This window comes from Penicilliopsis zonata (assembly GCF_001890105.1).
Source record: "Penicilliopsis zonata CBS 506.65 unplaced genomic scaffold ASPZOscaffold_14, whole genome shotgun sequence".
Lineage (NCBI taxonomy): Eukaryota > Fungi > Ascomycota > Eurotiomycetes > Eurotiales > Aspergillaceae > Penicilliopsis > Penicilliopsis zonata.
This window is the reverse complement of record NW_019208923.1, coordinates 349,034-373,974: the sequence shown is the minus strand read 5'-3', so window position 1 is coordinate 373,974 and position 24,941 is coordinate 349,034. Positions and strand designations below refer to the sequence as shown.

At 52.9% G+C, this 24,941-nt stretch overlaps 11 protein-coding genes across 11 annotated transcripts; 7 read left to right on the top strand and 4 right to left on the bottom strand.

Moving 5' to 3' along the window:
- Positions 1–139: 139 nt before the first annotated feature.
- On the bottom strand, positions 140–2,448 carry ASPZODRAFT_774269 (hypothetical protein). The gene is made up of 3 exons (XM_022730168.1): positions 2,228–2,448; positions 365–2,127; positions 140–303 (listed from the first exon to the last, which is right to left on the bottom strand). Exons 1-3 carry the CDS (start codon positions 2,239–2,241, stop codon positions 254–256), a joined length of 1,827 nt encoding a protein of 608 aa, XP_022578843.1. The 5' UTR covers positions 2,242–2,448; the 3' UTR covers positions 140–253.
- A 208-nt stretch (positions 2,449–2,656) lies between these two features.
- ASPZODRAFT_144908 (hypothetical protein) lies at positions 2,657–4,327 on the top strand (the record flags this gene model as incomplete). Its single annotated transcript, XM_022725054.1, has 1 exon — positions 2,657–4,327. One exon carries the CDS (start codon positions 2,657–2,659, stop codon positions 4,325–4,327), a length of 1,671 nt encoding a protein of 556 aa, XP_022578842.1.
- A 201-nt stretch (positions 4,328–4,528) lies between these two features.
- On the bottom strand, positions 4,529–6,363 carry ASPZODRAFT_773293 (hypothetical protein). Its single transcript, XM_022730161.1, has 2 exons — positions 6,358–6,363; positions 4,529–6,303 (listed from the first exon to the last, which is right to left on the bottom strand). The coding sequence occupies exon 2, from the start codon at positions 6,114–6,116 to the stop codon at positions 4,731–4,733; it is 1,386 nt and encodes a 461-aa protein (XP_022578841.1). The 5' UTR covers positions 6,117–6,303; positions 6,358–6,363; the 3' UTR covers positions 4,529–4,730.
- Positions 6,364–7,219: 856 nt separating this feature from the next.
- ASPZODRAFT_135147 (hypothetical protein) lies at positions 7,220–9,109 on the top strand. The gene has a single exon (XM_022723714.1). It carries the CDS (start codon positions 7,502–7,504, stop codon positions 9,002–9,004), a length of 1,503 nt encoding a protein of 500 aa, XP_022578840.1. The 5' UTR covers positions 7,220–7,501; the 3' UTR covers positions 9,005–9,109.
- Positions 9,110–9,477: 368 nt separating this feature from the next.
- On the top strand, positions 9,478–11,214 carry ASPZODRAFT_51155 (hypothetical protein; the record flags this gene model as incomplete). Its single annotated transcript, XM_022728428.1, has 1 exon — positions 9,478–11,214. A coding segment is annotated over one exon (1,737 nt), but the record flags the coding sequence as incomplete, so codon positions are not given.
- A 451-nt stretch (positions 11,215–11,665) lies between these two features.
- Positions 11,666–12,770, bottom strand: ASPZODRAFT_153788 (hypothetical protein; the record flags this gene model as incomplete). Its single annotated transcript, XM_022726018.1, has 2 exons — positions 11,666–12,510; positions 12,593–12,770. The coding sequence occupies 2 exons, from the start codon at positions 12,768–12,770 to the stop codon at positions 11,666–11,668; spliced, it is 1,023 nt and encodes a 340-aa protein (XP_022578838.1).
- Positions 12,771–13,383: 613 nt separating this feature from the next.
- ASPZODRAFT_71958 (hypothetical protein) lies at positions 13,384–17,238 on the top strand (the record flags this gene model as incomplete). The annotated part of the gene is made up of 4 exons (XM_022729796.1): positions 13,384–14,731; positions 14,807–16,336; positions 16,394–16,677; positions 16,732–17,238. The coding sequence occupies 4 exons, from the start codon at positions 13,384–13,386 to the stop codon at positions 17,236–17,238; spliced, it is 3,669 nt and encodes a 1,222-aa protein (XP_022578837.1).
- A 1,046-nt stretch (positions 17,239–18,284) lies between these two features.
- Positions 18,285–18,934, top strand: ASPZODRAFT_144902 (hypothetical protein; the record flags this gene model as incomplete). The annotated part of the gene is made up of 2 exons (XM_022725053.1): positions 18,285–18,671; positions 18,737–18,934. 2 exons carry the CDS (start codon positions 18,285–18,287, stop codon positions 18,932–18,934), a joined length of 585 nt encoding a protein of 194 aa, XP_022578836.1.
- Positions 18,935–19,039: 105 nt separating this feature from the next.
- ASPZODRAFT_772922 (hypothetical protein) lies at positions 19,040–20,000 on the top strand. The gene is made up of 4 exons (XM_022730160.1): positions 19,040–19,136; positions 19,198–19,319; positions 19,389–19,437; positions 19,503–20,000. Exons 2-4 carry the CDS (start codon positions 19,206–19,208, stop codon positions 19,787–19,789), a joined length of 450 nt encoding a protein of 149 aa, XP_022578835.1. The 5' UTR covers positions 19,040–19,136; positions 19,198–19,205; the 3' UTR covers positions 19,790–20,000.
- A 128-nt stretch (positions 20,001–20,128) lies between these two features.
- Positions 20,129–22,709, top strand: ASPZODRAFT_135143 (hypothetical protein). The gene has a single exon (XM_022723713.1). It carries the CDS (start codon positions 20,212–20,214, stop codon positions 22,426–22,428), a length of 2,217 nt encoding a protein of 738 aa, XP_022578834.1. The 5' UTR covers positions 20,129–20,211; the 3' UTR covers positions 22,429–22,709.
- Positions 22,710–22,904: 195 nt separating this feature from the next.
- Positions 22,905–24,374, bottom strand: ASPZODRAFT_72069 (hypothetical protein; the record flags this gene model as incomplete). Its single annotated transcript, XM_022729806.1, has 3 exons — positions 22,905–23,909; positions 23,971–24,182; positions 24,242–24,374. 3 exons carry the CDS (start codon positions 24,372–24,374, stop codon positions 22,905–22,907), a joined length of 1,350 nt encoding a protein of 449 aa, XP_022578833.1.
- Between the last annotated feature and the right edge of the window lie 567 nt (positions 24,375–24,941).

The window sequence follows — 24,941 nt, the reverse complement described above, 5'->3', positions numbered from 1 at the left end:
AGGTTTATTATTGATAAGGATTCCATCTGTGAACCAAGATTCTCGATTGTCAAAGACTCATCAAGTTCATAGTCACGTTGAGCAGTGCGGTTTAATCTTTTCCGATGACCTTTCTTAGTAGGAGAGCCCAGATGAACGCTGTGCTGTTCATCGACACTCTGCACTGTTGATGTTGAACCGTAATACTCAAGATTGGAGTAGCTCACCCTTATACCACTTGGAGAAGCTCGTGGTGACTCAACGACAGAGATCGCTACTGCCTCCACCTCACCATCGTCAAAGCGGCGAGAATGAATTCCTCGAGCAAAACTATTCATTTGTTGGTGTTTAGCGGCCAGTTCTCTGGCCCTGCTGTGCGATGGAGAGAACCGTTCGACGAAGTCATCAAGGCCTTGATTCCGGAAGTCAGAAAACCCCTCTTTGGAAACCAGATTTTGCACCATCATTGACCCGAAAGGCGAGTTAGGTGACTTCAAATTGTCTTTCTTGCTAGAATAGCTGTTTCTAGATGCGGGTGAAGCAGCTGCCTGGAGGAGCTGGGCCTGTTTGGCAGGAGACATCTCAGGTTTTTGTTTAGACAAAGTGCCGTATTTCAAGATGCTTCCGGATTTCATGCCTGAATCAATCGGTCCCTTTTTCCTGGGTGCAGACTTGCGAGCAGGCGCTTTTTTCGCAGTGGCTGATTTCCCGGCTTTCCCGGCTTTCTCAGCCTGTTCTCTCTTCCATTTTTCGACCACTTCAGGGATTCCCATTGCGGCTATCGTTTCGAATACCCACACCTTTTCAGGAGCACAAGGATCGTACCGTCTCGTAACACGAATTTTAGATATAGATGGTGTTACAGGTCCTGTGGTCTGATCTTGTTCGTCTTCTTCGTCTGCGGATTCAACCGATTCTGGTAATGGGGTTTGTGGGTTTGCTTCTTCGCTCATCAGATCAATCCCCACCACATCGATAGGAATCATGTCCACTTGCAACTCAGTTTGGCCGTCTGTGCTAAAGCTCGTGCGGCTTCTGTAGATTTTCTGCAAGATGGGTGTATCGAGTTCCGAGAGCAACGGTGCGCCAAAGGCTAGAACCGGCCGCTGAAGGCGAAGTCGATATGAGACCAGAGGATCAGCAAGCAATTTAATGATTTTTCTTGCCCCCGAACGATAGTTCCACTCGAAGTACTCCGCAGTAAATCGTCTGATCTCCAGAGCATCGATTTCCTGATCCCACGCACTTTGCAAACGCAGTTCCAAGGCCTTGGCCTCTTCTTCTGTTGATACCACAGGATTGGCATAGTAGGATAGAATGGTTCTGTCTGGAAAGGCCTCCGGGATACGAACGGCCTTATGCTTCGTTTGGAAATACCCGCTTTCGTTCTCGTCCAATTCGTATTGAAGTCTCTCCCTCCAATCAGCCAAGTTAGACTCCAGCTTCAATTCTTCCGATTCAAGTGCTTCCAATAGATCTGCCCCAAACCCTGCCTTGGCGATTTCTCCAGCTAGCTTGCTTCCGCATTTCGGGACGCCAGTCGGCAGGTAGTCACCGCCACTCAACATTGCAAAAAGTATCATGCCAGCCCTGTCGAATGGCACGTTTGGCGGTCCACCAAGTCCCCCTATGCGATAGCAATCAAGATGTGTGGCAGCTGTAGTCCCGCTGCCGGGTTCCTTTGAAAAGTTCATCACCGTCCAACTAGAGCCAAACATCAACGCGTCGACATCATTGCTCATCACGGCATCAACAACTCCTGCTCTTTGCAGTCTAGCACACTCCGCCTCCGCCTCTCCTGGAGCGTCATGGATGGGGAATTTGAACAGTCGAATCAATATTTTAGACAGACTAATGATAGGGGCACTGCCATAACTGCGGCCGCCAACAGCCTTGCCTCGTTTGAACGGCGGCTTTTGCCTGCCATCATAAACAAATAGAGGATGTATTGGAAGCGCCAGAAACTTGAGAAGTCTGTAGAACAGAGTCCGCAGTTCCGGGTTTCGACCACCCCGACCAGCCTGAACTTGAAACAGCCATATAGATATATCTACCGCGATCCGAATCGGTCGCTTATTGTTTCTCAGATGACTGATAGCTAGCTTTGACAGAGAAATGCGTTCCCCAGAGCCAATGGCATTGATAAGACTAGATATGTCAGTTTTCTTAAACGTAGACTCCTGCGTAACACAAATATATATACTCGGACGCGTCTGTCATCGCGTCCCAAAAGCCAAGTTTCACCTACCCAGGAATACCCATTTCTCATATATGCCTCACGATCCATGCATGAGCACAGCCACATACGTTTTATCTGCCACAATTCGAAAGAAGAGCAGCTGTGGTGGACTGTTCGAGTGTTGTTGTTTTGGTTTGACAAACGTCGACGTGATCCCAGACGGCGGCGCGGCCCGATGTAGATCCGTCGACGGTTGCTCTGCAGTGTTGAGGACAACGACTTTGATCTTGCACTGTTTGTACTGACGACGTGAACAGAATTTTAATACAGTTTGAGCTCTATTATCTGTTTCTTTTGAGCAGAAATGCTGCTTTTTTATTCCTGAGATCCCTGTCGATCGATGCTGCGATAGCGAAACCACAGAGTGTTGGATGATAAACAGCAATATTGAGAGCGCTGGACATAAAAACAGAGTGGACAAGCCCAGTTCATTCAGCCATGGCAACGGCACCGACTGCGGCTGCCATTGATGGCAAATACTCAGCGACGAGCGGTTCGAATATACGGTCCAACTTGCGTCACAGCCAACAACGGCCTCCGAACACCCCACATACTCCGCAGCATTCGCGAGGGATATCTTCATTCGCCAGCACTTCATCACAGGGCTCTTTACGGAATGACGAAGACGCGATAATCTTCGAAATTGGCTCCCGATGGTTACGTGCTGGGTTCGAGGGTGACAGCACCCCTATGTGCAGCGTGGGGTTCGGACCGGAAGAGTCGAGACGTGTTGGAGACTACAGAGGCTGGGCGAGGAATAACAGCTCACAAGCGGAGGAGAAGACTCGACAGGAGCCTGTTGATCCAGACTTTTGGGCTAGTCCGTATGAGCTCTGGCGAATGGACCTGCGAGATATGGATCTGGGGCTAGTGGAGGATAGAATCGAGCGTGCGTTTCGAGAGACGTACAACAAGTACCTGTTGACTGATGCTGGCACGTCACGGCTGGTGCTTGTTCTGCCTTCTCTCATGCCCCATCCGTTGCTGTCTTCTGTTCTTTCGACTCTCTTTAGTCGATGGCGGTTTCCGAGCATCACACTTTTGCCTGGCGCAGCCATGGCTACCGCGGCAGCTGGACTGCGGGCTGCTTTGGTCGTGGATATTGGATGGGCGGAAACAACTGTCACTGGTGTCTACGAATACAGAGAGATTGCCATCAAAAGGAGTACGCGAGGAATGAGGTCATTGACGACAGCGATGGGAAGGTTTCTCTCCCGACTCGCCAGGAAGGATAATAATGAAGCCCAGGAGGGTCAGCCAGCTGCATTGGAAGCCATATCAGTCGACTTTGAGTATTGTGAAGACGTCGTCAACCGCTTCGCATGGTGCAGGCCTTGTGGACACGACGAAGAAAGCACCGGACAAGACGAAGAAGAACCAAGCGACCCACGACTGGTCTCTAAGAAGATAGTTTCAATCCCATCGCCATCTACACCCGGGTTGAACTATATCGAGCTTCCCTTTGGCTCCCTAGCTGAACCTGTGGAACAGGCGCTCTTTGCTCAAGGGTTAGCAGACTGCGTCCTGGATGACCAGGAGAAGCCACTACATGTGGTAGTCTACAACACTCTTCTAGCGCTCCCTCCCGATATCCGAGGAACGTGTATGTCTCGTATCATTTTTGTGGGCGGAGGAGCACATATTCCTGGTATCCGGCGCCGAACCATACAAGAAGTGCAAGCCCTGGTCGATCAGTACGGCTGGAGTCCCGTACGCGGCAAGGTGGTCGACGAGCAACTGCGGAAGCTGCAAGATCTGCGGCTTTCGAAACAACCGCCACCTGCGGCGCAGCAGCCGGAGCCGACCCACGAGGAGAAAGCAGAAGAGCAAGACTTTGTGGAACAGAAGCTGCGCCGAAACAACAGAGACAAGGATCTCAAGCCTTTCGTCCATGGGATGCTTCGCGATGTCGAATCGCTCGGCGCCTGGGCGGGCGCCAGCCTCGTCACTGCTCTCAAAGTCCGCGGTCTTGTCGAAATCGAACGAGAAAAGTATGTGCAACATGGCCTAGCTGGCGCAAGTCGGGATCTGGACACGCATGTCCCGGATCGACGGTCTGGACTGCGAGCGGGAGATCGATCGAGTTGGACGCTGGCAGGTTGGGGATGAGCTTTTCTTTTCAAGGCATGATACCAGGTCATAGGAGAAAAAAAAAGAATAGTAAATAGTTAATCACATATATTGCATGAGTACATAGAAGCTAGAGATATCTTCAACTATATCTTGTAAGGCTACTGCTTACAATCTGATAGACAGATCAATCCTCTTTACCGATGCATGCAGTCAATTAAAATATCAGGTAGTTATTATTCGGGTATGCTTGCAGTATGTACAAGGTGTGGCCGATCGAAGCGCTAAGGATAGACAGACGACTGGGAAGACAGCGACAGGATCCTGATTGTGTGAAATAGGATTTTTTGAGAGAGTGACAGGATGGAATAACATTCCTTTAGGCCCGAGGCCCGAGGCTCAAGGAAAAGCCTAGGAGAGCCGATTCTTATGGACAGAAGGATTAAGAAATAGTATCAAACCGGTAGGTTGCCCAGTTGATAGCCGGAGGGCCGAACGGGTCGTAGAACTGGGTAGTCTGCTGGCCCCATTCCGGGTAGTTGATGGCGTCGATCCAGCCCTCGGTCTCGATGACGAGGCAGCCGAATTGGTTGATCGTGGAGGTTGCGTTGTCGCCCTCGGCCTCGTTACGCTCCAGCTGCGAGGCCCGGACAGGGATGGTCCCGTCCAACTCGTTGCAGGTGTAGATCTGCAGGGCGTTCTGGTTCGTGGTCACCTCCAGGGCGATGCCGGTGGTGTTTGAGCTCATCCGAAGCGATGGGATCATGGAGTCCGGCGCGCTGTAGGACGGCGGCCGGTCGACCATCCAGCAGGTGTCGTAGCCGGTGCAGCCGGTGCCACACAGACCCTCGGTCTCAAAGATGTCTTGGCCAACCAGCTTGCTGCTTGTGAAGTCTAGCGCGCCATTGTATGTATCAAAGACCTCGAGGATCGTGCCGTTGGGGACTTCAATGCCGTCCACAGCGACGTACCGAGGAGACCAGGGCATCTCCAAATAAGTATCATTGAGAATGGTCGACTCCTTGAAGGCATTCAGGTTCCAGTAGATGTGATTGGCAAGCATGATCGGGGTCCTCTCAGTCAGAGCCAGGGACACCAGCTTCGTCGTCAATTGGGGCAGACCCTTGGGGTTCTCCGGGGTGACCTCGTTATCCACGCTATAGATCGCATGGGTGATGACATCTCCTGGAAAGCCTTGAAAGGCCTCGTCTAGCAATGTAAAGGTGATGTGGGAGTCGGTATAACTGGTGACCGTCCAGTTGCGCTGGTCATAACCGATGAAGCCCCCGTGCAGGGTGTCTTCGCCGTCATGTTCGTTCTCCGGGATGTGGTACGTCTGGCCCCTCACGTTGAAGGTACCGTTCTTGATGCGGTTTGCGTACCGACCTACCACCGCGCCGAAGTAGGTGTGGACAGTCTCTGTGTCCGTCAGGTACTGCAGTGGGTCGTCGTAGCCCACTACCACGTCCTGTACATTGCCATCACGGTCAGGCACAAGCAAGGAGGTGAGGCGAGCCCCATAAGGAATGAAGGTCGCGTTAATGTTCCCCGCGCTGATGGTGTACTCTTTGAAGTGGGCCGCATCCTCAGCCGTCACGTTGCTGTTGGATGAAGCCGAAGTGGCTGTGGCAAGCACCGGAAGCCCAGACAGGGCCACGGCGAAATAGCTTTTCACGTGCATCTTGACCCCTAGGAGAGCAGTAGCCGAAAGGAATATGACTCCGTATATGAGCAATACACGAGGAGAGACACGCGCAGGGCAGAATACTGAACGCAGGCGGTTGCAAAACCAGGGGAGTCTCGGCCTATATATGCCAGTCCGTACCATTTCTCCCGGCCTGCGGGGCAAGGAAACAAGCTCTACCTTCCCTTTTTCCCTTTTTGTTAATTATCCGATGTCTCGAACCGAATTCCCGCAAGAAACGAAAGCTTTTCCCCGCGTTGGCTAGCTCTAGGTAAAGGAATGGACGCTTCCAGGGGAGGGGGGGCCTTGCACTCGAATGCCGCTCCACCAGGTAAGCTACTACCACTGGGAATTTCCCGGTTCAGTCAATGGCACATGGCACAAGCTTGCTCTGACAATCTCACGACATGCAATACCATGCAAGGATCGCGGGTCACCGCGTGCTCTGGCCGAATCAGCTCCTGAGCTCCCTTGCCCGCCGAGAGCCAAAGAGGGGAAGAATAACGAGCGGAATGAGGCCTAAGAGGCCAGAACTCTGGATCTAACAGTCAGACAGACAGTTCAGCAGCACTCTCTACCTGCTCCGTACTGAAACTCAGCCTGTCGCCGTCTGGAGATGCAGATGCTGCCGGCCAACAAGATAGACGTGTGGTCGGAAACGGCTGCGAAAGTCCTGGGCGACGCGCTAATCCGGACAGGGGAAATTCCGGTGGGGGCTTGCGGGGAAGCCGGGCTGAGGCAGGGCTTATTCTGTAGGCGTGGAGCGTCATTTCTCCGTTTCGTAGGCGGCGTGCCGATCAGGACGGATTAACTGTGGCCGGGGTCGCAATTGCTAATGATGTTGCATTAGTATCACCTACTCCGTATGCCTGGGTACGGAGTAGATTACAGGTATGTACTATCATTTAAGCGGGAGATGGAGGAGGACATACGGAAAAACTTCGGGAGGCAGATATTCCGATTCCGGGGCTCCTTCCGCAAATTGCAATTAGCAATGACATGTGATTGTTCTCTTTTGGGATTTTAGGGCAAGAAAGTAGGGCTACAGCCACTCACTGGGCAACCTGCGAGTTGTTTGAATTCCGCTCCTGCTCATAATTCACGACTGCTGCAATACGATGGTCACCATTTTGACGGAGGAGCAGCTAACCGACAGCACCACGAGTGCCCTGTGTGCCCTCTGGCAAGCTGTGTGCGGTCAAGCCAGGGAAACGAGACTAGTACTGTTGTTCACGGTTGACGGTAATTCCACTGCTCTGTGAGCCAGGCAAAGATAGTTTATCTTCCTGCTTGACTGCCTACCATGAATTCTTGGATCAGAAGGGACTGGATTTGGGGACGGTTTGATCCATGGTCATGACCAACCTAGACCTCATGACATCAACTTGATCTGGATACTTGAAAAAAAGGTGTGAATGACTCGAGGTCACTATGACACTGTCAAATGGGATCTTGAGTTTGAAATAAAGGTGAGAGAATATCTCCAAGAGACAGCATATGGACTAATCTTTGCAATCCGTCTTCTCACCATGTATTCAAGTCTGCATAGCCTCATTCTACTGCTCTCCTGCCTGCACTATGTGCAGGGGGAAAGAATCCTAGGCGCATATATTTTCCAAAGACATGGCGATCGGACTGCAAAGGCGAATCCACCAACGCTTCTGACAGTGCTGGGATACAATGAAGTGTTCATCACCGGTAGCTATTTTCGTCGCCGATATCTCTCATCAAGCTCCTCTCTTCAAATCTCGGGAATCAGCGAACATATCGTTAACCTGTCACATATCACTGCGTCCGCACCGGCCGATACAGTCATCCGGAATAGTGCCACAGGCTGGCTCCAAGGTCTCTACCCCCCTGTTGGAACAGCGATCGAGACTCTTCGAGACGGGTCAATCGTCAACTCACCGATGAATGGATACCAGCTCATCCCTATTTCCTCCGTTTCCAACGCAGGAGGAGGAAACAGTGAAAACTCTGCCTGGCTCCAGAGCACCAGTCGCTGTGATAGAGCAATGAGTAGCAGCAGCTCGTACCTCCAGAGCTCCAAATACGAATCCTTGTTCAACTCGACCACGGACTTTTATCAGTCCTTGTCGCCGGTGCTGAGTAGCACGTTTAATTCCTCTCAGATGAGCTATGAAAACGCTTACACCATCTGGGACTACCTAAATGTCGCCATGATCCACAACTCATCCAGCAACTTCCCATCGGCTGGCCTGGTGACCGACGATGTCAAGCAAAAGCTTCGCCTTTTGGCCAGCATTCACGAATTTGACTTGGCATATAATAGCTCTGAACAGATCCGTGCCGTAGCCGGCGCCATCCTTGCAGGCGAAGTACTCTCTGCACTGAACGAGACCGTCACATCCGACAGCTCATCCAAACTGCACGTCCAGTTTGGTGCGTATGGCACTTTTCTTTCCTATTTTGGTCTGACAGAGCTCCCTTTTGCCGACTCGGACTTTTATGGATTACCGGACTATGCCTCGTCTATGGTGTGGGAACTGGTGACCAATTCCACGGATGAGAGTTTTCCGGCAACGTCTGAGATCAGCGTGCGCTTCCTGTTCCACAACGGCACCTTGGATGGCAGTATCGACCCGGTCGCTTTCCCCCTCTTCGGACAGTCAAGCACTCTGCTATCATGGTCCGATTTTGTCAACTATACCAAGAATTTTGCGATACTTTCTCAGGACCAGTGGTGTCAAGAGTGCGGAAACACAACGGGCATCTGTGCGAACACTGTTACCACACCTGATGGCAAGAGCGACTCTTCTGCAAGCACAAGCACCAGTCACAGGAGAAATCCATTGTCTTTGAGCGTTGCCGGTGTGATTGGAGCAATGGTCACCCTCGGCCTCATCGCTAGCTTTGGAGCTTTAAGTCTGCTTTTCAACAAGCTGAGGCTCTCAAGCAAACAAGCAGGTACTTCTGAGCCCGCGCAAAATTTCCCTGCTCTGCCTCGTATTAGTGAAGAGTTTCGAAAGTTAGATCCAATCAGACTGGATTGGAGACATCCACGAGCATAAGGTGCTCTGAATGTCCAGTCTAGATGGCAAGGGAAGACAGATCGCATCCCAGTCAAACGCTCAGTATTCTGGTTAATCTATTCAATCCGAAAATTCTAAACAAATATGGACTACAAATCCCTCTCTGCGTAGTATGAAATAGTGCTACCTTGCTGCCTTGAATCCTCAGGCAGAAACAATCACAACTGTCAAAGCGCCGCCTTCAGGATCAGCTTGACTTACCTTGGAGAAACACTTTGACACACTGTCTCATCCATCTATTTACCCTGAGTTCTCTTTACTAATTTGACTACAGAACTCGTGTCATCTCACCAAGTTCCATTTCATGCCCCAGGTTGCTGGACTGACTGTCATCTCCCTCTTCTTTGCGAAGGTGCCCGCACCGTACACAGAAGTACAGGAGTAGTCACTGCTAGTAAATGCAGGGGAGAAGCAGCAACCCGGTAATGCTGAATACTTCTACTAATCCTGTGCGGAGTAAGCTGCGCAAGGGTACATTTAGCTGTTGGGAATGCAAAAATCGAAAGAGACGCTGCGAGTTCAAGCCTGGATCAGGCTCCGCCTGTGTCTCCTGCCAGCGCCGGGGTCTGCCCTGTATCAGCCAAGAGCATCCAAACACGGAATCCAGCGGCTACCAAGAGGTTGAACGACGGATCGAACAGGTTGAGGCTTTAGTCCGTCGGCTAGTTGAGCAAAACGGGCCTTGCTCATTCCAGCAGCCACGGGGAGAAGCCTCACCAGCTGCTATTGCGACAGGGTCCTGGAACAGCAGAAAACTGCTGCCGTCGCCCTTACCTACAGCCGGCCAAGAGATGCTGAATAGATGCTGCTCTCTTAGCGGCTATCTCCATTCGATTCTTCCGTCGCCAACGGTTATCAGGCTCATATTCAGTCGCGCAAAGTCCTTCACACGGCCGCTGCGGCTGTTTCAGCACTCTTTGAGAGGGCTCAATGATGGGGCTTTGCGGGCGTCAGGAGGAGTCCCAGATAATCCTCACCCTGTCTTCTTGGCCCGGACACTCATACAGATCGCGGTTTGCTTACAGCAGCTGGACGACGCGGCAATATCCGACCAACCGGAACTCCATCTTGGTGAGCCGATTCGGAACGCTGCCTGCCGATTCTTTGACGCTGCATCGCGCCACGTCACATCTCAAGACTTGCTGGTGGACTCGTTGGATGGGCTGGAGACCCTCATGCTGGAGGCTTGTTACCATGTCACCGTAGGCAATATTCGTGTTGCCTGGCTAACGTTCCGCCGTGCTGTAAGCATTGCCCAGTCGATGAGCCTTCATAGGAGCACTGGGAAAGCAGATCGTCGGGGGGAATACCTGTGGTTTCGCCTCGTTTATAGCGACCGCTTCAGCTCGCTGATTCTGGGTCTTCCCTCGGCTGTTGCCGACGATGCCGGCCTTGCAAGTGAGGACATTCTGGTGAGGAGCAGCTCTACCGAACGGTTGGAACGTATCCATGCCGTGATTGTGGGCCGTATCATTGTGCGAAACCTGCGGATGCAACGGCTCGATCATGGGAGTAAGGATGAAATATATGAAGAGACACTAGAGATTGACCACCAGCTTAAACAAGCTACAAAGTCGTTGCCGTCGAGCTGGTGGATTGTTGGAAACCTACACCATACGAACACAGACGGAGAGATTATGGAAAAAACGGCCAGATTGCTTGCGCAGCTACACTATTATTACGTCTTGATTCTCCTTCACCAGCCACATCTGCTATACAAGCCAAGACCTTCATCAAGAGCAGCTCTGATACCCGATTCACTCGATGGCACATACAGCAAGCTTGTCCTCCCCCCTGCGAGCCGAGAACTTCTCAGCCGTTTTATAGTGCTTCGAAACGTCTACAACATACCGTCCTACCGTGCACTTGATGACAAGGCTCTCACTGCGGCAATGATGCTACTTCTTCTTCATATAGATGGACACCGTCTTGGCCGGGAAAATGCTCTAGATCACCAGCGTCTGAGCGATATAGGGACTATACATGGCGTGATGGAAAAAATAGAGAATCTGTCACACTGGAATACCAATCACGAGGGCCACAGCTCTAGAATGCAAGCACTGAGGAATCTCATAGACATTGAAGCAAGAGTGGCAGACGGTGCAAAATATTCTTTCTGGAGCGAGATTGGCCCTGTCGAAGGTGAGGAATATAGCCTCAAGCTATCAGTTCCATATTTTGGAACGGTCTTCCTCTCAAATCAAGGATTAGAGAGATCTCAACGGAACATCCCAGATCTCAAGTCGAGTTTGGAAGTATCGAGGCCGTTGACTCAACCTGGGCACGACTTGCATGCTGCCAGCACTCCGATAACCACTGATATAATGTCTGCGGAATCACAGCTCCAAATCCCATCACCGGGCCTGGTATCACTTGACTTTGACGCTTTTCTGGAATGGCCATCCCTAGAGCATTCAAATGATGGGAGCTATCTACAGCCCTCCGACTCGATGCAAGCCTTATCGCATACACAAGAGAGTATCCCCTCATTTTCTGAAATGCGGACCCCAGATCAGAATGAGAACAACAAGACGATATGAATTTTAGGTTAGCAAAGGACAAAGTACTCTCTATCTTTTTTCTATCCACCTCCCTCAACTATTACAACAAGCCTTGTAACAGGAAAGGGTTACAATACAATCACAATGTCGGGGTATCAGCAAAAGAGTATCCAGTTGCGGCCTGGAACTGAGTACCGAGCATACCCTGCCCTAGCTCTCGGATAGCCCTCTCTTCTTCCTCCGACAAAAAAACCGAGAGACTCTCCAGGTTCTCTTCCAGTCGGTGAATCTTGGTTGTTCCGGGAATAGCGAAGATGTCGTCGCCCTGCGCCAATATCCAAGCGAGCGTCAACTGAGCAGGGGTGAGACTCTTTGCCCTGGCGATTGCAGCAATCCTATCCACGATGGTCAGGTTCTTTTGCAGATTCTCCTCGGAAAACAATGGCAGCTTGACGCGCATATCCCCGGGCCTGATGAAGTCTCCGCGATCACGGACGGTCCCCGCGAGGAGGCCGTGGCCAAGGGGACTGTAGGACACAATAGCGACGCCGAGCTCGCGGGCTGTCTCGAGCAGGCGAGTCTCTGGCGACTCGATCTGGAGACAGAAGGGGTTATACTCGATCTGCACGCAGGAAATCGGGTGCACTGTATGCGCACGCCGCAGTGACTCGGCACTGCACTCGCACAGACCGAGGTACTTGACCTTCCCGGCCTTTTTCAGCTCGACCATCGCTTCGACCGTCTTCTCGATTGGCGTGACCTTGTCAAGGCGGTGCGGGTAGTATATGTCGACGTACTCCAAGCCCAAGCGCTTGAGAGACTGCTCGATGGATGCTCTGCAGTTTTCCGACGTTGTGTCGACGGTGAATCCGGTGCCGGTGATCTTCACGCCAAACTTGGTGGCCAGAAAGATGTCTTTGCGCTTTTCAGGGTTCGCAGCGAACCACTTGCCGAGAAGCTCCTCGGAATCACCATATATCTGAGCTAGACAGAGAGAAAAAGAAGAAAGAAGATTAGTCTGGCCACCTTTTTTGAACATATGCATCGCATCTAACAGTGTACTTACCGCTGTCCCAAAAGGTCTCGCCTCTCTTGTACGCTTCATCCAGAAAAGCCAGGCGCTCGGCGTCGGAACCTGGCACACAATAATGGCTACTCGCGCCCATAAGCCCCAGGCCTAGCCGTGGAATCTGTGGTCCATTTCTGCCCAACGAGCGACGGACAGGCTGTTTGCAGGTAGCCATCATGAGATGAAGACGTCTTGTTGCTGACAATTACTTGGTGCATCTTGGACATGGCAGCGACTCAACCACTCCTTATTTATCTATCAATGCTCGGAATTTTGCGGCGGACAACTGGCCATGATGTTCTCCATCCCATTATTTGGTATAGTCCTGGTATAGTCCTGGTATAGTCTCTTGAGACTCATAGTAGAAGCTCCGCCTGCTCTCTTAAATCCGCCGTTAAGTCCGCCGCATCTCTCCGTCTACACGTGATGTAAAATCATGTGACCACATTAATTACATAAGCCTTTCACCGCCGGGTGGAACAACATTGATTCCGTTGATTACATAATCACAACGCGCCTGCCCGCATAGTCTCTGGAGCGGGTCCAGAACTGCCTGATGGGGAAGGCTTGTTTACGACTTCAGACATCAACACACAGTGGGCGAGAGGGGCGCAACTACGATCTGGTGGGAGCGAGGGACGGACAATCAACCTGCCTGACGATTCCACAGTCGATGCCCGAACCGCCCTGAGGCTAGAAGATACTCCGACGCGATCGCCCGTGCCTCGTGGAATGCAACGACCGTGTTCCACGGTACCCCCCAGCCTTTCGAGTCGAGTCGAGTGGTCATGTCGTCCCGCAGCTCCAGCTCTTCCCCAGACGTCTTGGGACCCCCCGGCGACGTCGACTACCTGATCTCGTCACCGATCAAGCCGTTTGTCGGGCGCCAGAGCTGGCTATCGCCCGCCAACTTCAAGTGGCTCCAGACACCGCGGAAGAGGTCGCGCATCAGCCTCAGCCCCGCCCGAAGCACCCACTCCGTGCAGTTCAATCATATCGTGCTCCCTGCCTCGCCGACGGCTAAGATAAACGGCCGCCAGCGATCGATCTCCCCGGCGAAGGGGCTACCGGACGGCAACGGGAGCCCGTGGAGGATCCGAGTGACGCTGGAGGCGAGCCAGGACGCGGACGAGATGGAGACCGGAAGCCCGTCGCGGAAGCGCATCAAGCCCTCGGCGATGACGTTCAAGGTGCCGTTGAAGGGGGGGCAGGAGGAGGAGGACTCGACACAGACACCCAGGAGACCGAGGGGTCGTCCCCGCAAGTCTCTTCTCGCTCGGCCGGCCGACGCGACACCAGTCGCTGCAAGCCCCGGACATACACCGGGTCCTAATGGGGTGACTGGGGAGAAGAGGAAAAGAGGGAGGCCGAGAAAAAGTCTCCCGGCGCCAGAGCCGGAGTTGGAACAGGAGCAAGAACAGCACGTTGTCGAGGAGGAACCGTCGAACCAACCTCCGGAGCAGGAAGAGGAACAAAGTTGGAGTCCGATTAATTTGGCTGCAGATGGGGATTCTGACGATGGGTTTCTTGATGATGCACCGGTGGAGGAGGTCCTCGAACCGGTCGACGACGATGTACAAATGGACACCCCTGGCTTCGATAGAACTCTGCTACAGGACGCTGAGTTACCCGAACACCCTACACCGATTGTCAATGCTACGGAGGATGATGATGACGACGACGTTGAGTTACACTCTACACCATCCAAGAGACCCTCGCCGACTCATTCAAGACGTACCGTCGATCTTTCCCCTGAACATTCCTTACTCCATGCAGGGCATACACCCCGTACCCGACGAATATACCCCACTCCTACATCTTCGTCTCTGCTGGAGGAGGAGAAAATATACCAGCAGAAGGACTACCAAGAAACAACACTTCAGCACAGTGCTCTACGAAGCGTGCCTCGTTCTGTGCATGACCCGACAGAAGAGCACAGAGAGTTTGACTCAATCATGGAAAGCGAGGGATTCAGTATGGTTTCTCTGGATACACTACCATCCGCTCAACAACATGGTTTGGGATCTAGTCGGCTGGGATCTAGTCAGAGGATGCTCAAAGGAGCTCTCCAGCCTTTCTTCGAGCGACAAGACGGGAACTCTCTGGAAAGTTTGAAACGCAAGTCTTCTGCTATCAGTAACGATGGTATCTTTGAAGACAACCAGGAGACCGAGGCGCCTCATTCGAACTTAGCGATAGTAGAGAATCAAGACCACCCATCACCACCGACAATTGAGAAACCGCAACACTTACCTCACCCAGACTGGTCATCGGGAGATCAAACCTCTCCCTTTATTTACAAGTCCTTGAAAAGTTCAGACGCTTCCAGGGCCTCGCCATTAGTCTCTGCGTCTGTCCCAAAACCCTCTCCTGTCAAACGGCAAAATCCGCTCAAAAGACTTGCCAAGGTCCTCCGCGTGGGCATTGCTCTCCAAAACACTCTTAGGCCCCGACATGAAGCCTCGGTCATTCATAACTCGATGCCGAGTCCAGGTGCATCGGACACCGAGGACCATGAGGACGAGATTGCAAATTCACGTAGACGCCTTGAGCGGGACCTTGATGAGCTCGAGCCCGAGTCGCAAAAGATTTTACGAGCTGGCTTGAGATTAGCTGAAGTGCTCGCAAAGAGGCGGGAACAAGCTGAGACAGAGTCTCTCCGACAGAAAGCCACGGCTGAAGCTGGCTTCAAGGAAGCAAGCCCAGCTAGTGCGCACCAAACCAGTCCGGACAATCGCACGCCGGTTCAGCCTCGCAATCGGAGTACCGGATCTTTGGCTTCTGAGATGAAACGACGGGAGGCCGAGTGGCAGCTAGAAAGGGAGGCCGTCAGCCGACAGATTGACATGGCGAATTCTAGCCAAGTAATTCGCATTGACAGCGAAGGAACTGATGCACAGGATCCCCAGGACAATGGCGACATTAACGACTCGGAACAAGAGCTTGAAAACCAAGCTCTTCAAGAGTCGGAACTGTACACAGAGTCGGAGTCGGTATCCGATCAAGAAGCAGAAGAGCACGAGCACGGTCTAAACCAAGAGCAGGATCTCGTACAGGATTTAGACCAGAGATTCGAGTCATCGTCAGAAGGAGAACCAGATCTTGAATTAGACGATGTCCAGGTTCCCGAATCTGCCGACGAGCCAGGTGACTATGAGGACATTTGGCAGCAAGAGGCCAAAGATTCAAGCTACCTCACTCATCGCTCTTCAACTATGCATCCTCCTGACGATGAAATAAGACAGCAAGCGTTTTCTAGGCAAAAGTCGACTCCGTGGAACAAGCGTGGACGTGCGATTCTGGATGACCAAACAAGCAGTCATCTATCGCCAGCCCAATGGATCACTAGCCAGGGTGGCATGCCGCTTTTAGGATCATCACGAGTGAAAAGGATACGAGAGCAAGAAGTTGATCTTCAAGCCTTACTACGTGCTCGCGCCACTCCGCAACGCGTCCGCTATTTCCATCTAAAAGGAGGAGCGCAGGAGCCGGAGCCAGAGCTGGAGCCAGAGCCGGAGCCCAAATCAGAGCCTGAACCCGAGTCAGAGCCTGAGCCCGAGTCAGAGCTGGAGTCAGAGCCAGAATTACCCCCAAGAGATCGTCTGAATTCAACGACAGACAGACGGGACAGTGTTGAGGTCGCCCATGAACAGGATGAACCAACTCCTTCTGACCACGAATCGGTTTCGGCCAGCCTTCAAGAAGCTAATGTGCCTAGCCATAATGACCATTTTGAGCTTGGTGCAGAGAAAGCTTCCGGCAGGATTTCGCCTGCCTATTCAGAACATGGAGAGGAAGAAAGCGTTTCGACTAGGGATGATGTATCTGTCCAACAGACGCCCAACGCCACGACTCCAGCTCCCTCTAGACCGCCTGCTACTACGGATATACAGGCATCATCCTGGTTCCAGAGAATCACCAGTCTCACTCCTGGATGGTTGAAAGCACCTGGTGGCAAATCAGCGAACAAGTTTGAATCCCCAATGAGCGAAGTGAGTGAAGTCGATCCCGAGTTCGAACAGAGTTTGTCCAATGTTCGACGGTCTTTGCAATTGGACAATGATTCAGACGAGGAAGACGACGTATCACAATATATGGAGGAAATAATACAGAGAATCCCACGTTCCGAGGAACAGGTCCAGAACCACGCAGACCACAGCTCGCTTGCTTCCGAGGACTTTGAACCAATGGACGAAAACGCTTCTCCAACCCTGCAGGCCCAACGCAGCACATTGCTTGCCCCCAAGCCGCTAGCCATCTCTGGATATTTCACTGACGAGCATTACTACACACTGCGTCGGCTTTACCGCCTTGCAAAACAATCGCCTGAACTTTTTGCCTACTATCCTGCTCCCGGCCGTGACGAAATGCTCGGGGACTGGATCTGGACTTCCGATGGGACCCACGGTGTACCTGTGACCGAAGGCCAATTCGCCATCATCGACCGATTTATCCAGGAACTCGTTGAGGCAGACGTGCAGTCTGGCGGGTCCGGCCAGGTTGGTTGGACTGACGCCGACCTGCACAAACGCTTGATTAGCGTCATCATAGGCGAACAGATTAGAGCGGAGCGGAGCGCAAAAGCTCGCGAAGAAGAATCCCGGCGCAGCAGGGAAACTTCCTTGGGAACGTGGCAACGATGATTGTTCTTCCTTGTCCGGAGGACTTTAGCCTGAATTTTTCCTAGAGGAAGGTTTCTCCCCGGGGTTACACATGTCGGGCACCTGCGAAAACGTGGAATATTTTTTGTGAATTGTCATTCGTGTCAAATTCCTTTTTTTCTTTTTCTCCTTTTTTCTTTTTGTTCGCTGATTTGGCACTTTGCAGCGCTTGGCTTGGATTGAACGATTTGAATGAGCCTTCATGATTGGAGGGAAAATGATGACTTTCTGGTCAAAAACGGTATCATCTGAATGGCGCTGCTTGATGGCAGGAGGACTTGGAAGCCGCTGTTACACTGTGTCACTCGGATCTCAACCAGCTACTGATGACTACAGTGCTGCCGGCAGTTTTGAACAGACAAGTGTGTGTATATGGTCCCTTGTAGGGGAAAATTGGGAGGGAGGGTTCGGCATTGGCGTATTCCTTCTTTTGATATTGTTTCTTTTGATATCCCATCTGTTGCATACAGAGTTGCTATTCGCTGTATTCAATTTGCTTTCATTTTGGCATATAGATTTGGACGAGTCAAAATACCCAGTCATTTTTCTGTCCTTGTTGGATGTCGATCTTCGGGCCTGATTTCCGAGGGCTGTTGTCAGGAGTCAACAATACCCCAGAGTCTCTCCGGCCGCCACGGACCACATGCAGGGGACGGCGTGGACTTGCATTGCATTCGGGACTGGGCTGCGCTGGAGCAATCAGTCAAGCCGTCGAAGACTTGTTTTTTTCCCAAGAATCTAGAGAGACCTTCCGTGGGGACTACAGGTCAGGTTCGAGTCTAGTTCTCTTCCAGAGGGCTCCACGTCAGCCAAGCAGCAACGTAACGACACAGGGCCGCATTCGATTTGTGCATCGATGATGATGGATGCTTCAGGAATCCCACCGATCGATCGGAATCGGTAGTAGGGTGGTAATTTCTTGTTCTTATATAAGGCATGTCCCAGGCCGGTTTGGAAGAAACGCCAACGACTCAAGATTCAGCAAGAGCACGAGTCATATATAAAGATCCGAAAAAGGTCCAAACGAGATGCGAGTTACAAACACCGTCAAACTCTGTCTCTCCTGCCTGCTAAAACGCGGCCACCACCCACCCCCGTCGTCATGGAAGGGCAAGGCGCCTCTTGAAGACGCCTCGGCGGTGCAAGTCAACTGTTTCGCTACTGTGGACTGTGGTGCCGAGCAAGACTCGTGCTGCGGCGCGGAGAAGATCGATGATGACGAGGCCGACGACTTCCACAGCATCATCAGCGACAGCAGTACGGGGAGCAAGTCCCGGCTGGTGCGTGTGGTGAGCGTCGTGCGGACGAGACGACGGTGGACCGGCGAACAGGAGCGCGATCTCAGTATCGCCGAGCACGAGCTGGCGAGATGTCAGAAGGCGTGGAGCTCAGAACAGGAGCTATGGTTGGCATATGTGAGTTGATTTCGTTCTTTTTGGCTCCATGGTGTAACTACAGTTTGTTAATGCGGGTATATTAGATCAAAGACCTCGAGGAGGAAAAAGAAGCACACGAAGATTTCCTCCACCATCGATCGAAGCAACAAGACGACGAGCGCCTGCGGTTCCGTCGGGCATGGGAACGACGACGGTCGGATGATGGACAATCGGATCCTTCGCCGAGACGGAATAGTATGAGCAAGCTGCGACGATTGCGCAAGGGCAGTGACAGCAGTTGATGGAACCGGCAATTCATAGGCACCAAATGTACCGCTACGCCATACTGGGTGGACCACTATCCGAACATAGTATCTAATAAATGATAGTTACTGACATACTCTGTAGTCACGGAGTACTATTAACTATCTCCTACCGAATGGAATGTCAGACATTCACCTGCAGTGTAGATCATCTTCATCAACTCAATAGTCCTACTACACAGTAAGTCATTCAGACCATTGCACATCCTGGAATAGGCATATAGACTGATCTTCCACTATTGCCTTGTCAATGACATACAGCAAGATCGGCAGTCGTTGCACGACGCCAGACATGCAAGGCATCAACTTCTGCCTGAGGCTCCAACACCCCCGACCAATCAGCAGCAACCGGGCCTTATCTCTGGTGACTAAATCCCACGACCAAAACAGGCTGATAACAACCTCATCCCAAGGATCTCCTCGCAATTGACAGAGACACTATTGTCCGTTGCCCGTCGAGAGTCGATCCTTCGATACGTCAGGTACGTTTGCCTTATCTCTGCTTCCTGTCTGGGACTCTTGCTGATCGGTACGCTATACGGAGTAGTGTTCATTAGCTGCGCCCCTCCCCATGCGCCAAGCTCAGCAAGAAGAAGTACCGTACTACATACAGCCTCAGGGACAGATCGGGAGGCACGAAGGGCCCCGATCACTCCAGACTCAGTGCCCTGTGAAGAAAATGCTTGTCACCGTTGTGGTCGGTGGGTTCAGAAAGGCCGAAAACGGTTGAGACAAACGCTCGAGCGGGTCGGGTTCGTACCTGGATCGAGGCGAATCGCACTGCCTCCACCACGCCCCCGATATCTGCCACCGGTCCATGGCCGGAGCGATTAGTGATGGTTTGTTGAGATTCAGTCAGTTGGTGACTGACTAGTTATCTCTTATCCCTACGTCGTACTTGATCCCTTGGGCTTGCACCGTGCAATAGGGAAATTCGCCGGCGTGCCGCCCCTTGCGGTATTAAAATATTGGGTCGTGATAAGCAAGCAATATGCACTCCCCGAGGGACCAGTAGGCAGCAGAGCCCGCCGTCGGGGTATCCCGTACCAGGAATCCCGCAATCCTCTGCCCCGATCTTTTTGATCTGACAGATGTCATTTGCTTTCTCGCAAACCGCTTCTCATTGGCGGTACGGTAGATGCCGGTTGTGATTTAAAGGACTGGGTCGTACATTCCCCCCCGGGGGAGAGCTGTCTCTTTTGCTGTCGTGTTCGATACGAAGTAAGCCAGGCCAAGAGCCATGCAAAGCTTCCATCATGGCGGACCCCCCGACCTCACTATGGTGGACGGAGGAGAGAATCAAGGCGACCCTGTGCACAGGGTTTGTGGCCAGCCATCTTCCACCAGAGAGTCAGCGACGACTCTTGGACCAACCCCCCTGGGGCGAAGGATTGACCGAAGAGACTTATCTCGACTGGATCCTCACCCGGGCCGGTAGGCTGTTCCTGATCCTGAACGAGATCGGCATCTCGGATCGCATCTTCGCTCTGGTCGACGAGTCCTTGGACGACAACGACCTGCCTGTAGCGGCCCACAGTGTCGACCGGCTGCGGCTCTCGCCGCACGGCAGTTCGCCTGCGCTCGATACCAAGTTTTTCCATGCCCAATGGCGTTTCATCGTCCGCAGTATCAACGAAGGAGACCATGTTCGCTATACGCAGAACGAAGGCGTCCCCATCGAGGTACAACGGCACGGCATTGCCAGTCCCTGGACCCAAGACGGAGTCGACAGGGTCGTCCTGGCCGGCGCGGTGTGTCGTGTGCTGCTACGCACTGAGGTCAAGCTGGGCGGCGCTCCGCATTTCTTCGAGGAGGCGGAGGTGCTGGACGAGGTCCGATCCCTGCGCCGGTTGGCCCATGAGCATGTGTTTTCCATCTACGGGTCCTATTTCGTCGACGAGAGTGTTTCTATCCTTTTCGCCGGTGCCTACGAACGCACTTTATTGTCCTTCTTGACCGATACCCCCCAGTCGTTCAAGAAACTCCCCAAGACCCAGCGTCGAGCTCTCATGATCAACTGGCCCCATTGCCTGGCAAACGGCCTATCGTGGCTCCATGCCCATGGTCAGACGCACGGAGCTATCCGCCCGTCCAACATCCTGATCGACGCCGACTACAAAATCATTCTCGGTCAATTCGAGGCGCTGGATACTCTGTTACCACCCGCCAAGATCCATGACGTCGAGGCGTACCAGTACGGCGCCCCCGAACGCTGGGTGCGGTCGGCGACCAAGCATGAGACTGCTCGCTCGAATCACCTCCTCCCATCCGGTGGACGCACCGCTCGCAAGCAGGCATCGACATCCTCAATGATGCGGCTGAGCCTTTTGAAGGCCAAGGATCAGCCCCCCACCGTCGACGAGCAATCTGTCGACGAGTCCCGCCGACCGTCAGTCGCCTCACAGGGAACGGCCATCCGGATCGGATTTCCAGGCTCGCCATCACGATTCTCCTTCTCGCTCTCGTCATCGTCGTCTGGTTCAAGTCATGACGGCGGCCGCAAACGCGGCATCGCCTCCATCAAGAGACCCATCTTCTACACCCCGTCCATCTCCTCGTCCAACTCATCAGGCTCAGCAGCCTCGCACCCGTCGTCCTCCATGTCCAGGACAACCTCCGGGGCGGCGGTCAATCCGATGGGTTCGAATCAAGCGAGCGTCCTGGTCCAGAGCTGGCAATCACACCTGGCCAACCCACCAGCGTCGGACATCTTCTCCCTTGCCGCCGTTACGCTAGATATCATCACGTATCTCTGCAAGCGCAAGATCTCAACCTTTGTGCACCACCGCGGCGCGAAAAATCGCACCCCGGGCCGCGGCGGCGGCATTGCAGATGCCTCCTTCCACCTTGACCGCAACACCAGCCAGGTCGCCTCGTGGATCACCCTTCTGGAGAGCGACGCCCGCAAAGGCAAGGGCCCCGTCTTCCGCGCCGTCGGGCCCATTCTCGCGACTGTCCGCCAAATGCTGCAGCGCGACTCCTCCGCACGCCCCGCCGCCCTCCTCGTCGAGCGCCAATTCTCCAACGCCATCCGTCAACTCGACGAAGGTGTGACTGATTTGCATTGCATCTCACAATTTCCCCGACAGATCCGGCCTGACAATGTCGATACCACCACCACCACCACAGCGAAACAGAAACGACCTGTCCCGCCGCCCATCACCGTCTCAGCGCCTACAGATCCCTGCAGTACCGCCAATGACACCCCGCTCTCGTCTACCACAACCAGCAGCCCGTCCATCCTATTATCCGGACCACCATCGTCTACCTCCCTCTCCCTCTCCGTCTCCGTCTCGGCTTCCTCCAGGTCCTCGTCTCCTCTCCCTTCATCCTACGCTTCGAGCTTCGGGCCCGACGCCTCCTCCTCATCAGCAGTGACCTCCGATCTCGGCTTCGATTTCGGCTTCACCGCTTGGCACGAGTCCGGTCTTTTTGACCCGGATGATATCATCGCAGAACATTACCATCCTTGATCCCCTAACATGCGGAACAAAGTATCTGATATTCCCCCAGATTCCTGATCTATAAACTTGATATCTATATATACCCTGATATGACCCGGTACGCGTTTCCTATATATATCATACATAATATATATGATATATACCAACTTTCCCTTCTCTTTATCATTGCCACTTTATCCTTTTTACCTTGTCCCAGAGCTTTGGGCATGTAATTTACCATTATTAGCAGTTTTCTGCCAGATGCTAGGCCTACAGTCTAGAGAGAGACATTAATATCATCAGACTATTTCGAATGAATGAATCTTTCTATATTCGTGTAGCCTCTAATATTATACAAGGCATACTCTCAGTCATGTTGGACGAAAAAGTAAACATCCATAGTAATACAACCCTGTAATCAATGTATACAACGAAACAACAAACCCTTCTATGAGACCACAGATGAAGTGGAGTGAACCTTTGGGATGATGAATATAAAACCCCGTCTACAGACACCAGGCAAAGACACCAACCAGCCCGCTCAGCACCAGCGAGACCTTCATCAGACGGTCGGCACCAGTCACGCCGATAGCACCGACTGCGTTCGCGCTGCTCTTCGAGCTGGATGTGGTGGCCGCAGCGGCCGCAGCCGTGTTAGTTCCCGACGAGGCGGACGATCCAGTCGTCGCGGTGGCGGCGTCCGAGTTGTACGTCTGACCCAGGGTGGGCAGGGCAGAGCTGGGATGCACCTCCCAGCCGCCGGAGGTGTATGCCGGGCACGAGGGCAGGGTGATGGTGGAGGTGGACTTTGTGTAATCCGACAAGGCCACACCGGAGGGGGTCAAGGTAGCCCACTGGTTCATCAGGTTGGTGAAATCGGGGCTGATAGGGGTCGGGGTGCCCGATCGGGTGTAGCCATCCTCGATGTTCGTGGCGGTCGCGGCAGCGCTGGACACATAAGGCCCATAGCTGATCAGACCGTAGTCGTTGGTCTCCTCGATCCATTCGTAGATGATGGCGCCGGACCAGGTGCCGTCCATGTCAGAGCCGAGAATGGCGGCCTGATCAGTAAAGGTGCGGGGCGAGACGGAGTTGCAGCCCGTCTCGGAGAAGAAGATGGGGATAGGGTAACCGGTAGCGTTCTTCTCGAGCATGTCATAGCCAGACTCGGTGTACGAGGAATCACCGCACCACTCGTAGGCGTTCAGAGAGAAGAAATCCAGACGCTCGGACGCATTGCTGCGGCAGGCCATGTAGTTCTGCAGCATGGGGCGCAGCTCTGTAATATCGGCGGCCGAATAGCCGACGGGAATCTCGCGGTAGCCCTGGCTGTCGCGGTAGGCCTTGATGTCACGAGCTGCAGCCAGGACATAGGGAGCTGCGGGAGAGCCCGCGGCGGTGGTGAGCACCTCGTTTCCGACAAACACACCGGCGGTGTTGTTGTACTGCTGGAACTCATCCAGCACCGCCTTGAACCGGTCGAACTGGGTCTCATTCCAGTGCGGACTGGTCTACAAATCGTTGTCATCAGTCTTTTTGCCCTGATTATTTAAATAGATTTGAGGCTCCTACCTGATCGATGGCGGTGTCGAAGGTGTCAAGATCAACCCAGAGATAGATGCCTGCATCCGCAAACGCCGACATGCAGCCGGAATGGTCACCGCTGGCGTCAACATGATACACACGGATGGTGTTGGCGCCCAGCTCGCTCATGACGGCGATATCGCGCTCGCATTGAGCAGTGTCCACGAGCGGGTCGTCGGGGGTAAGCTGATACGCAACACCTGGGCGGTGTCAATTGAATGGCTAATTAAACAGAAGCATATGCCACTTAACTACTTACCCTTGATGTAAAACTGCGTTCCATTCGGGTAGAAGAGTTTGGACCCCACAGCGGAGAGGGAGGGAATAGCGTGGGCACTCAGGGCGTGAAGGCCTCCCACCAGCAACGAGTATCCCGCGAGAGAGAAACGCATGGTGACGAAATGATGCAATTGGCAATTGAAGATATACTTGGAGAGCAGAAATATGTGATTATAGGAATGCACGTGTATCGCTCGGATAGTTAAGATAAAGTTTCAAGCTGATGTCTCGATAACTCAATCCCGTCAACGATCGTGGGTGTCAAAAGAAGATGGCGAGCAGCGAGAGAGCAACGGCGCTCTTGAATTTTCCTCTTGTAACAATGAAGCAGGAGCAAACGAAGGAGAAAAGCCGGAGTCGGTGCCCAGGGAAGGAGGCACTCGTCACAGACCGGCCGTTGTCGTGAGAAGCCAAGCGAAGGAAGCAAGAGTCAAATCTTTCCTGAAGCGACTGTCTTGAAATCAACAAGAAGAGAGAAGCGAAGAGAAGCGAAGAAAAGATAAAACCCAAACGAAGGGCGGGAGAAACCGAATCTAGGAGAAAACCCTCAATCCAGCATCCAAAAAAGGCGACATCCAAGAAAAAAACAGGAAAGGGGAGTTCGTCACCCACGGCGAAAACCCGAAGAAATCCAGGGTCATCCATCCCCAAGAAGGAGTAGCGCCGGGCAGGTTGGGAGC

Coding starts and splice junctions, on each gene's coding strand:
- ASPZODRAFT_135147 (XM_022723714.1), top strand. CDS start 7,502: ATGTATTCAAGTCTGCATAGCCTCATTCTACTGCTCTCCTGCCTGCAC.
- ASPZODRAFT_774269 (XM_022730168.1), bottom strand. Junction 304..364: donor TGACTTCGTCGAACGGTTCT/CTCCATCGCACA, acceptor GAATAGTTTTGC/TCGAGGAATTCATTCTCGCC.
- ASPZODRAFT_773293 (XM_022730161.1), bottom strand. CDS start 6,116: ATGGTACGGACTGGCATATATAGGCCGAGACTCCCCTGGTTTTGCAAC.
- ASPZODRAFT_135143 (XM_022723713.1), top strand. CDS start 20,212: ATGGCGGACCCCCCGACCTCACTATGGTGGACGGAGGAGAGAATCAAG.
- ASPZODRAFT_772922 (XM_022730160.1), top strand. CDS start 19,206: ATGACATACAGCAAGATCGGCAGTCGTTGCACGACGCCAGACATGCAA. Junction 19,320..19,388: donor GCAACCGGGCCTTATCTCTG/GTGACTAAATCC, acceptor CGCAATTGACAG/AGACACTATTGTCCGTTGCC. Junction 19,438..19,502: donor TCGATCCTTCGATACGTCAG/GTACGTTTGCCT, acceptor TATACGGAGTAG/TGTTCATTAGCTGCGCCCCT.